General features: G+C 39.5%; 1 protein-coding gene across 2 annotated transcripts in view; it reads left to right on the top strand.

Moving 5' to 3' along the window:
* The first annotated feature begins 969 nt into the window (after positions 1 to 969).
* XRN2 (5'-3' exoribonuclease 2) overlaps positions 970 to 12,445 on the top strand; it is a 112,546-nt gene continuing 101,070 nt past the window's right edge. For both annotated transcript variants that reach the window (XM_036009472.1, XM_028523763.2), the window contains exon 1: positions 970 to 1,145. In XM_036009472.1, the coding sequence (XP_035865365.1) occupies positions 1,071 to 1,145 (75 nt within the window). In that variant the 5' untranslated portion in view covers positions 970 to 1,070. The remainder of the gene's footprint in view (positions 1,146 to 12,445) is intronic.

Below are 12,445 nucleotides of genomic sequence, written 5' to 3'. Positions count from 1 at the left end.
TAACAAGAAAACTAAGGATAAAAGTATATTGTTAGTGCAACGACAGGATTAAATAACCTTTACTTGGACTGAAGTATAAACTGTGTGCATAAGCAAGTGACTTAACCTCACCTACAACTTGGCTTTGTAGCATTACTGAAAATAGCCACCTCAGAGCGCTCAAGTAACGGTGAAAAGAGATAATCCCTTATACCAGCAGTCCCCAACCTTTTTGGCACCAGGGACTTGTTTTTCGGGGAGGAGGGTGGGCGCCGAGGCAGGAGTCGGAGCTCAGGCGGGCTTCCCTCCCAGCGGTTCCTAATAGGCCATTAATCAATCGGGTCCCCGGCCCTGGGTTTGGAGAGCTTAGCCTTTGCCAATGCTTGAGCACATTTTAAGCACTCAAGTAAATGCTGGAGATTATCAGCAAATTTTAAACTCATGAATGTAGCTGGCTGATTTAGATACTAGATACCCGCAGGTTCCATCTAACACCTAAAGTGAGTTACTTATGTAAGCCATCTATCATTAGTGCAAAATACTTAGAAAATACTCCTTTTGAAAGTCCGGGTACGTACAAGACCGGATAAAAAGAGGAAGTATAAATAACGAGTCACTTTAGATGCTTTGATTCTACTCTGAACTGAGTTGGGTGAGAAAGACCACATCCGCAAGGAAGAGCTTCCCAGTGGTTTTCAGAGCACAAAGATCCGCATCTCAGGGGAACCCGAGGACCGGGGAAACCAGATCTCAAGTGAGCCACGGCGAAGACGCACTCCACCTGGGGCTCCGGGAATGGCAGCACCAAGAGTTAGCGCGCCCCAAACGAGGCTGGCCGCAGACCTTAAGACCCGCTCCGCCGCTAACCTCACCTCCCACTATCAGCAGAACAGCGACCACCACGGCCCCGCCCCGTAGCGGCCTCAGCTCTCGAGAGCCTCCTTCAAGGCTTCCTCATTGGCGCCCTCGTGATGTCACTTCCTGTCGCAGGCGCACTCGTGGGAGGAAGTGTTTGCGGCCGCAGCTCCTGCCTGTCTCTTGGTTACTTCAGTCCGGTAGCCGAGCCGTCGCCTCTTAGCTGGGTCGCCGTTATGGGAGTCCCAGCATTCTTTCGCTGGCTCAGCCGCAAGTACCCGTCTATCATTGTTAACTGCGTGGAAGAGAAGGTGAGGGGGAGCCTGGTGATCGCGGCGTTAAAACTGTGATCCCTAGAGCGCCAAGGCCGCGCGGCCCTCGGACCAGCCGCTTAACCCGGGTCGTCCTGCCGAGGTCTGTGCCGCCCTGTCGGCCCCACGGGAAGCTACGGCCAGACACGCGGTGGAAGTCTTTCGCTTTCTCGTTTCGCGGCTGGCGGCCTGGGCGGGGCGAGGGGTGAGCTGGGCCAGAACTCGCCAGCTCCTCCCACGCTTGTTTTCCACGGACCGGAAGGCCCTGCCCAAGTCTTTGTTTTCTCCCTGCACAGTGCACTTTGGGTTTCTGAAGTGGCTCCGAGGCAATTGAGCCACTCTAGGCTGCTCCGCCGCGTTTGATAGGGATACATGGATGCTGATCCCAGTGTTTAACGATCTTGTAAAGGAATGCCCCGCTATGAGCTTTTAGTTGTGTACTGGAAAGCCTGAAAAGTTTTTATTTTAGTTTGTTAGACCTTTTGATGCTGGTAGAGCCTACCGCGAAAGCAGCACCTTTGAACGCCTAGGGGGCTAGAAAGAAGTACCTCTTCTAGGTACCCCAACTGCTGGACTCCTCGTTGAAATTTTCAGAATTACTGGGAGCATTTGAACGTTACACTTTTGTTTTTAGTTTTCTAATGTGTATGTAGACTTGTCTAGTCTTGTGTTTTGTCTTTATCATTTCCATGATTTCGTCCGACTTCAATATTGTACTCTTAATTAGCATTTCTGGAATGGGAAGGGTCGGGGCGTATAATGCTTCCCACCCCTTCGTTTTGGAAGGAGTGCCCGTCTGTCACTGCGAACTGATTTCTTTTGCACAGATTGGTAAGATCTTGGGGTTTTATTTAGGTTCTGTACAAGAAAGAACCAAAACTCTAGTTTTGATGGCGTTCTCAAGTATTCCTTGCGTTTTTCTCAAAGAGCAGTGCCTGTTTCCTTTGTTTTAAAAACTTTTATCAAGCTTAATTAATTTTATTTGAATCTCATTGCATTTTTACTCTCCAGTAATAGCCACTTTTAACTGTTTTGGTTCTGTCTCTAAATATCATGCTTATACCTGATTCACTGATTTTGAATTGTTGAATTCTAGCTATGATAGAAGAGGTTTTGGTCACTGATGCAGCAACATCCCCAGTCCCACAAACCTCACCCCCACACCTCCTAATAGTAGTAAATCACATCTTTATTTCTTCTGTTGGTGAACTTAACGTGCTTTTATTTTTTATTACATCTCCTATGTAAAGTATCTCTTGATTTTTACTTTTTGAAGTTAGGTATTACTTTTTCTAACCCTGCCACCCTTAGTCTTCACCCAAAGCTTGTCAGTTGTACTTTTGCTCTGTTGGCATCCAATATTAAATTTTTAGGGCTTTGGATATACAAGTTTGTGTTAATAGCTGAAAAACAAAATAGTGTTACTCATTGTCATTGTGCAAATTCAGGTTATGTATGTACTGTGATTGTTTCTCTTGTGCTACTTTTACCCTTTTCTTTGTTTTGCCTTTCTCTTTTCCTTTTTTACGTGATTGCCCTCCAAACTGTATTTTATCAGGTATTCTCTCAAATTCTCTTTCCTAGAGACTTATTCTTGAGGTCTTTATTTCTGTTGCTGTCACACCTGGTTGTTTAGATGTGCTGGAAAGCTGCTGCTTAATGGAGGTACTGTTTTCTGATCATCTTTCTGGGCTTAAATTCTTCCTTGGTTTTATTCTCAGTTCAGTTTTCAAGAAATGGCATGTGGGATATGTGGCTTTTCTGAGTCCATTCTACCCTTATACACACATGATTATTAGCTAGCTAGTCATAGAGTTTGAGTTTGAAAATTAGTTTTCCTCAAAACTTTGAAAGCTTTTTTTCTTTTGACTATTGTCATCCAGTATTGTTATTGAGAAGTTGAATGTTAATGTGATATATTTATTTAACCAACACTTACGTATGTTCACCACTTACCAGGCACTGTTCTAGGCATTTACAAATTAATTTATTAATTCCTATAACAATATGGCTGTTACTGTGTGCTTATTATTATTGTTAATGAGAAAACTGAAACACAGAATAGTTACTTAATATACTCAAGCTCTCTTGTCTAATACATGTCAGAGCCAAGAACATGCTTTTAATTTCTATGTTTTGGTTTCATTCTTTTTTTTTTATTTTTTAATATATTTTATTCATTATGCTATTACACTTATCCCATTTTCCCCCTTCACTCCCCTCCCCCCTGTCCACTCCCTCCCACCCACATTCCCCCCCTTTAGTTCATGTCCATTGTCATAAGTTCTTTAGCTTCTACATTTCCCACACTATTCCTGCTCTCCCCTTGTCTATTTTCTACCTATTGTCCATGCTACGTATTCTCTATATCTTTTTCTCCCTCTCTCCTTCTTCCACTTCCCTGTTGCTAACCCTCCATGTGATCCCCATTTCTGTGGTTCCACTCCTGTTCTCCTTGTTTGCTTAGTTTGCTTTTGTTTTACGTATGGTTGTTACTGAGTTTGATGGTTTTGTTTTTTTTTTACTGTTCATATTTTTTATCTTCTTTTTCTTAGATAAGTCCCTTTAACATTTCATAAAGTAAGGGCTTGGTGATGATGAACTCCTTTAACTTGACCTTATCTGAGAAGCACTTTATCTGCCCTTCCATTGTAAATGAAAGCTTTGCTGGATAGAGTATTCTTGGATGTAGGTCCTTGTCTTTCATGTCTTGGAATACTTCTTTCCAGCCCCTTCTTGCCTGTAAGGTCTCTTGAGAAATCAGCTGACAGCCTGATGGGAACTCCTTTGTAGGTAACTGTCCCCTTATCTCTTGCTGCTTCTAGTATTCTCTCCTTAATTTTAATCTTGGGTAATGTAATTATGATGTGCCTTGGCGTGTTCCTCCTTGAGTCCAACCTCTTTGGGACTCTCTGAGCTTCCTGGACTTCCTGGAAGTCTATTCCCCTTGCCATATTGGGGAAGTTCTCCTTTATTATTTGTTCAAATAACTTTTCCACTTGTTGTGTTTCCTTTTCCCTTTCTGGTACCCCTATAATTTGGATGTTGGAACATTTAAAGGTGCCCTGGAGGTCCCTAAGCCTCTCTTCATATTATTGAATTCTTGTTTCTTTATTCTTTTCTGTTTGGTTGTTCCTTTCCTCCTTCTGGTCCTTTCCATTCATTTGAAACCCAGTTTTCTTTCCATCACTTTTGGTTCCCTGTGCATTTTCCTTCATTTCTCTTATTGTAGTCTGCATTTGTTCATCTAATTTATGACCAAAGTCCACCAATTCTGTGAGCATCCTGATCACCAAGTGCTTTGAACTGTGCATCTGATAGGTTGGCTATTTCTTGGTTGCTTAAAAAAACTGGCTCTGGGGCTTTTAACTCTGTTAGAGCCATCTTTTTTATTTTATTTTATTTTTTTCCTTTGGTCTGGTCGAGCCTGTTGCATATGAGGGGCGGAGCCTTAGGTGTTCACCAGGGCGGGGCACCTCAGTGGCTGGGTTGTGACATTGTGGGAGGGGGGGTCTGAGAGGGACCCATGGCGCCTTCTCCACTCTCACTAGGACTTCAGTCCCCTTTGCTGCTTCTCACAAGCAAATTGGCCCCCTCTGGTACTGGCTTCCAGGCAGGTGGGTTTGTGTACTTTCTTGGACTCTGTGGGTTTCTCCAAAGAGCCGCCTCCTGTGAGGCTGAGAGAATCTCCTGGCCTAAACTTCCACAGGTGTTTTCAGTTGGTGCCTTTAGGCTTTGTTTCCTGGCGCTGGGTCCCTGCGTTGCTTGGTCTGTGTCACTGCCCATTTTCACTTAGTTTGTCTGCATGCGAATGTGAGGCTGCGGACAGCCAGCTACCTTGCGTGCCTCCCTGGGTCTGCTCCTTGCCTCCCACACCCAGGGTCTGCCACCGGTCCCTCAGCTGCCCCTGCGTTTCTGGCGTCACCAATTTGAGCGCCCGCCTCTGCCAGCTACTGATTTTTCCTGCTGGGACCCCTCAACCCCTCTCTGTAGGCCTCTGACTCTGCCCTTCCTTACTGGACTGGATGTATGGTATTCAGACTTCCGTTCGGTTCATTCCTCTCTGTTCTGGTTTTTTTGTTTGTAAATGCTTGTTGTCCTTAGTTTTGGTTGCATGAGGAGGTACAGTGCGACCACCTATGCCTCCATCTTGGCCGGAAGCTGGTTTCATTCTTTTGTAGTTGGTCTGTTTTTCTTTCTGAAATGTTATAAGATCTTTATCCTTGATAGTGTAAGTTTTTATGATTTTGTACTTAAGTATAGATTTTTTAAGTTAAAATATATTTTTGATTAGTACTGGGCTGACTCTGAGTTTGGAGATTGTGTTCTTCAATTCTAGGGAGCATTCTTTATTACATACGTATTTTTTACCTCCTTTTTCTCTGCCCACTCTGAACTCTGGATACTAGTTCTGGGGAATGATTTTTCTTTTTTCTCTGTTTTCTTCTCTTTCAACTCTCCCCTTCCCCTTTTGCACATGTTTAATGTATGCAATTTAATACATTTGACATGTGTTATTCATGAAACCATCACTACCACAATCAAAGATAAGGAACATCAGCTCTAAAACATTTCCCTTCCTCTCTTATTCCTACCACCCCTCCCCACTGCATATCTTTAGTCAACTACTGATTTATTTCTGACTCTAAATAAATTTTCTTTTTGTACAACTTTATATAAATGGAGTTATATATATCTACTCTTTTTAACCTAACACTTCTGTTTGGAATAATTATTCATCCATGTTGTTAAATGTTTCAATAGTTTATTTCTCTCTATTTTTGTATAATATTCTATGTTGTACATATATCACATTTTGTTTATTCATTCACCACATTGGTGAACATTTTAAGAGAGATCTGATCAGATCACTAGGGGAGATAGGGAGGAGTTGTAGGAGTAGGTTGCCCAAGGCAATGGTAAACTCTCTAGGACGGGATTGGCTGAGAGGCTGGATGTCTCCCGAGTGTATGGAATTATGGGCTACAGGATTTGAAATAAAAGAAAGGCTCTGGGTAGCTCTTCCTTTGGGGTGCTGGAGGATTGTGCTATAGCAGCCTTTGTTTTCCAATGGACAGTGTTTTGGATGGGAACTCCTGGAGCTGCCTAGGATCAGGCTGGCCTGGCAGAGAGTGGCAGGAGTTCTTCTTTAAGTGTTCTAGATGGCACCAGCTCTGAGGCCTGCCATACTTCCAAAATTGTGTAACTTGCATCTTACGTTGTTTTAGTTTGTTAACTAACCCTACAGAAATAAGATAATTGAAACTAATAGAGTGGGGGTGTAAATTTTCACGGGGGAGGGGGGCACATCAGCCTCTCAGTTGCCTGCAAAGGGCCAAAATAATTTAAGGACTGTATAAATGTAACTACTCCTTAACTGTTAAGGAGTTGAAATTACATTCGGTTCTTGAAGGCAACCAGAGAGGCTGATGTGGCCCCCAGTGAAAGTGAGTTTAACACCCATATAATAGAGGGATGATAGGAGAACTCAGTTGTTAAAAGATTTTAGCTTTAGGCCTGGCTGGTATAGCTCAGTGGATTGAGCATGGACCTGCTAAGCAAAGGGTCACAGGTTTGATTCCCAGTCAGGGCACATGCCTGGGTTTCGGGACTGGTCCCCAGTGGGAGGTGTACAGGAGGCAACCACATACTGATGTTTCTCATCCTCTTTCTCCTTCCCTTCCCCTCTCTCTAAAAACAAAATAAACAAAATCTTTAAAAAATGCTTAAAAATATTTTAGCTTTAATCGATAGGCTTAAGTGACTAACACATGTGGGAAGCTGTTATATCAAAACTGTGAAGCTTTTGAATAAAGACTCCTTTCCTTTATTTATCACTAAACCTTTGCCTCTGGAATTTTGCCTAGTGGATTGCAGCAGGCATCAGAACCCCAGTTGCTATTACCTAACAGTTTGAATTGTTTCCCCATTTTTGGTTATTAAAAAAAGTCTATGAAGGCTGGTGTACAAGTCTTGGTGTATACATATGCTTTCATTTCATTTCTTTTAGTATTTTTTCTCTTCACTGAGGACATACTTATTGACTTTTTAGAGAGGGTGAAGGGAAAGAGGGGGAGAGAAACATCCATATGAGAGAGAAACATCAGTTGATTGCCTCTTGCACCCCCTAGTGGGGGCTGAACCTGCAACTTAGGAATATGCCCTAAGAATCGAACCCAAGACCTTTAGGTTTATAGGATGGTGCTCTAGCCAATTGAGCCACATCAGCCAGGGCTATGCTTTCATTTCTGTAGAGAAACTACCTAGGAGTTAAATGTTTAAATTGTATGGTAGCGTGTGATTATTTGAAAGAAAAACTTGCCAGACTGTTTTGCAAAGTGGTTGTGCCATTTTACATTCCCACCAACAGTGGTTGCAAGTTCTAGCTCCTCCGATTCCTTGTCAGCACTTTGCACGGTTAGTCTTTTTAGTTTTAGCCATTCCAGTGTAGAAATGTTACGGTTTTAATTAGCATTTCTCCAGTGACAGATGATGTTGAGCATTTTTTTAGGTGCTTATTTACGTTTCATGGATCTTGAGTGAGGTGTCTATGCAGATCTTTTGCCCATTTTTAAATTGGGTTGTTTTCTTACATATTAATATGTCTTGCAAATATTTTCTCAATATGTGGTTTGCCTTTTTACTTCTTAGTCATGCAAAGAAGAGCAACATTTTTAAATTTTAATAAAGTCTGATTTATTTTTTCTTTTATATTCTTAGTGTTTGTGTTGTATTAAGAAATATTTGCCAAGAGCAAGGTTACTAACATTTTCTATTTCTTAGAGATGTTTTATCATTTTAGTTCATCCTATGGTTTCTGTTTTTAGTTTTTTAATATGGTAAATTACATAGATTTTAAAATGTTAAACTCATGTTGCATTCCTTGTGTAATTCCCACTTGGTGTATGCTATTGGATTCAATTTGATAAAGTTTTCTTGAGAGTTTTTACACTTATGTTCAAAAAGTATATTTATTTATAGTGTTCTTGCAATGTCTTTGTCTAGTTTTGGTATTAGAGTAATATTGGCCTCAGATTGAGTTTTGTGGTGTATACCCTCTTCAAGAATTTTGAAAGTTTGTATAAAATTGATACTATTTCTTCCTTAAATGTTAGTAGAATTCACTAGTAAAACTATCTGGACTTCAAGTTTTGGGGGAAGGTTTTTACCTACAGTTTAGTTTTGTTAGTGGACATAGAGCTATTCAGATTATCTGTATCTTTTTGAATGAGGTTTTGTAGTTTATGTCTTCCACAGATTACTGTATTTTGTCATGTATGATACAACACACTTTTTTGCCCAAATTTTTAAGGGAAAAATTAGGGCACGCATTATGGGTAGTACTAATTCCATATCTATATAAATGTTTTAAATTCTTTTGTTTATGCTTATTCATTAAAAGTGTAACTCTAGAAAGCAATAACGATAGCTGCATGCAAAATAATACCCTGGATTATAATAATCAGTTTTATTTGTAAATATAAATAAATAAATAATTTAATTAAAAGGTGAAGCAAAAGGCTTTTTTCCTGAAAATTTGGGTGAAAAACGTGGGTGCACATTATACCTGGCAGAATTATGGTATGTCATTTTCACCTAAGTAGTCAAATTTGTTGGCATAAAATAGTTCACAGTATTTTTTATCCTTTTAATAGTGATAGAACATGTAGTGATGTCACTTGTCTCATTCCTGATATTAATTTTGTTTTTTCTCTTGTATTCTGTATATTATTTTCCTGTATCAGTCTGGCTAGACTGGTCTGAAAAAACTGGCTTTTGGTTTCATTGATTTTTCTGTTTTTCTGTTTTCTATTTCATGATTTCTGCTGTTATTTTTATTACTTATTTCTTACGCAGACTTTGAGTTTAGCTTGTGTTTCTTAAGCTGAACATGGAAGTCAATGCTTTGGTACATTGCTTCTCTGATACAGGTGTGGACTGCTATAACCTGTTTTCTAGGTACTGATGCAGCCGCTACATGCCAGAAATATTGACATACTGTGTTTTCATTTTCATTCAGTAACAAATACAGTCTAATATCCCCTTTGACTTCTTTGCCAGATTGGTTTGGTTTGAGAATGTTAATTTTCAAATATTTGGGAGATCTTCCAGACAATTTTTCCTGTGATTGATATCTAATTCAGTTCCCTTGTCAGATAACATACTTTCCATAATATGAATCTTTTTAAACCTTACCTGATTTGTTTTATGGTCCAGATTATGTTCTAGGTAAATGTCTCCTTTTTACTTGAAAAATATACAAGTTCAGCTGTTGTTGGGTGGAGTGTTCTGTAAGTGTCATTATACTGGTTGATGGGATATGGAAAGCATGAACAACACTTATTGATTTTCTGTCTTTTTGTTCTGTCAATTATTGATAGGAGTATGGAAGTATACCATAATTTTTTTGGATTTGTCTGTTTCTTCTTTCAGTTCTGTTGGTTTTTGCTCCTTGCATTTTGAAGCTCTTTCATTAGGTGCATGAATGCTTAGGAGTGTTTTCTTGATGAATAAACCCCTTTGTCATTATAAAATGACTTTATCCCCGGTAATCTTTGCTGTGAGATTCACTTTAGCCTTAGCATGGTCTGTTTCAGTCCTTTTTTTTAGCCTGTGTAAGTCTTAACAAGTGGGTTTTTAAAAAAATCCTCACCTGAGGTTATGTTTTTTTTACTGATTTCAGAAAGGGAGGGAGGGTGATACAGAGGGAGGAAAACATCAGTCAGTTGCCTCCTGTACGTGCCCCAATCAGGAATCAAACCCACAGCTTAGGTATGGGACCTGATCAGGGATCAAACCCTCAACCTCAAACCCTCAAACATCAACCTGGGATGATGTTCCAACGAAATGAGCCACCCAGCCAAGGCTAAAATGAGTGTTTTGGGGTTGTTTTTTTTTTTTTTTTTTGTACACAACATAACAGTTGCATTTTGCTTTCTCAAATGTTCTGTTCAATGATCTCTGCCGTTTTTTTCATTGTGGCAAAATATACATAATATAAAAATTGTCATTTTAACCACTTTTAAATGTAAAATTGAGTGGCATTAAGTACATACTCAGTATGTGCAAATGCCATTCATTTCTAGAACTTTTTCATTCATCCGAAATATAAATTCTACCCATTAAATAATAATTCCCTGTTTCCCCTATTTTCTCCCTCTGAATTTTCTTATTCTAAGTACCTAATATAAGTGGCATCATGTAATATTTGTCATTTTAGTTTGGCCTAATTCACTTAGCATGTTTTTAAGATTCATCTATGCTTAGCATGTTTCAGAGTTTCATTCCCTTTTAAGGCAAAATAACTTCTTATTGTATATAGCACATTTTGTTTGGACACGGTGATTTTTACCTTTTAGCTATTGTGAATAATGCCACTATGAACAACAGATTAGTGTTTTGGGTATATACTGACAACTGACTGCCTTTCTTTCATTTCTTTTGGGTATATGCTTATAAGTGGAATTGCTGGATCATATGATAATTCTGTGTTTACTTTTTTGAGGAACTACCAAACTTTTCCCAGTCTCTGCCTTGGGGCATTGTGGTTAGATTGAAATCTGTCCTCTTACTATTATCTATTTGTTTCCATTTTCCAATTCTGCTTCTTTTGAATTGTTTCTTTAATGTGCCCCTGTTATCTCTTTCTCTCCCTCTCCCTACCCACTCCTCCCCCCTCTTCTCTATGTCTCTTGGCCTTTTTTTTTTTTTTTTTTTCAGCTAATAAGAGATGATTTATTGTACACACTCAGCCACAAATGATAACAGAACCAGTCCAGAATGTCACAGGTCCGGGGCAAAGGACCAGAAGGGACTGTTGTAAGAGCAGCATGGGTCTCTCAAAAGGTGGTTGCGGAGATCAGACTTTATGTTCTACATCCATTGACAAGTTCTCGATAGCAGGCATGCAGTTGAACAATTTGTGCCAGTGTCTCTGGCCTCTGGCTTCCCTAATTTCTGCTCCTGTGGCTTCCATGGGTACAAAGCTAGCAGTTTACTTGGACCTCTGTCTCATCTTTCTTCTTTTGCGCTTCAGCCTGTGCATTCGCTTCTTCCTCCACTTGGCTTCTCAGGTTTCTAAGAAGATTGCGTTAAGGCCGAGCGTCTCTTAGCTTTTTAAGTACTCTAAAGAAGAGTACCTGAAAAGTACTCATTCAACTATCAGTTTCTTCACTTTGTGTCCTTGGCTCATTCATTAGTTTTCTGTTCTTAGGAAAATTACTTAAGCTCCCCTCAACTCTAAAGGACTGGAACTTCCTGCATTACACTATGCTGCTCCCTGTTGTCTACGTTTTGGTCATCTCTATATGAAAGCTGAAATAAGGCAGAGTGTCACTTTGTTTGACCTCAGCTGCGAGTGTGGGTGTAGATTTTTTATAGTTCTGCTCAGGTTTGCAAATGACATTAAGAGAACCACAAATATGGATTCGGGGGTTGCAAAAAATTTTAGTAAGTGAATTTACAGAATCAGAATGTGAAAAATGAAGATCAGCTATATGTATATTGAATACTACATAGGGTGGTTGTATTAATTGACTTACAATTAAGACAATTTAAGTGCTTCCAACAGTACTTTGTACAGAAACACTTGATATTTCAGAATTTTATTGGTGGGGTAGTTTTCAGTAGTTTATATGTCCTGGTGAAAGTGAAGATATTTTTGTATCTAACACTAGGTAACATTATGTAGTATAGAATTGTGCACTGTTTTCATGTAGTGAAATCCTGGTTTCCTAACTTGCTTCTTTTTTTCCTCTCTCTTCCTTCTGTTTCACTTTGTACTTTTTAAATACAAAAAGGGCAGAGGGGATAATAATGAATTGGGGGTGGAGGTTGGTCTCTGAATCTGCATTTTATTTTCTTCAATATGATATTTCTTTGGAGCTGGCTACTGTATTTTTTAGATAGTTTTATTGAGATATAGTTTACATACCATACAGTTCACCCATTTAAAGTCTATAATTCATTTTTTTCATATATTCACAAATATATGCAACCATCATTATAGTCAATTTTTGAACATTTTCATCACCTCAGAAAGAAACCTGTACTCTTTAGCTACCATTCCTTTATTCCCTGCTCTTACTTTCTCTGTCCCTAAGAAACCACTAATCTACTTTTCTATCTCTGGCTTTCATATGAATGGAATCATATAGTATGTGGTTGGGGGGAGCTGACTTTTTTCATTTGAAAACATTAGGTTTTCGAGGTTATATTTATGTTGAGCCTGTATCAGTACTTCATTTTTTTTAATGCCCAAATAATGTTTCATTGTGTATATATATATATATATATACCAC

This window comes from Phyllostomus discolor, chromosome 9, assembly GCF_004126475.2.
Source record: "Phyllostomus discolor isolate MPI-MPIP mPhyDis1 chromosome 9, mPhyDis1.pri.v3, whole genome shotgun sequence".
In the NCBI taxonomy this organism is placed as follows: domain Eukaryota; kingdom Metazoa; phylum Chordata; class Mammalia; order Chiroptera; family Phyllostomidae; genus Phyllostomus; species Phyllostomus discolor.
Note: the sequence above shows the minus strand (reverse complement) of the source record. Positions and strands in the feature narration are given on the sequence as shown.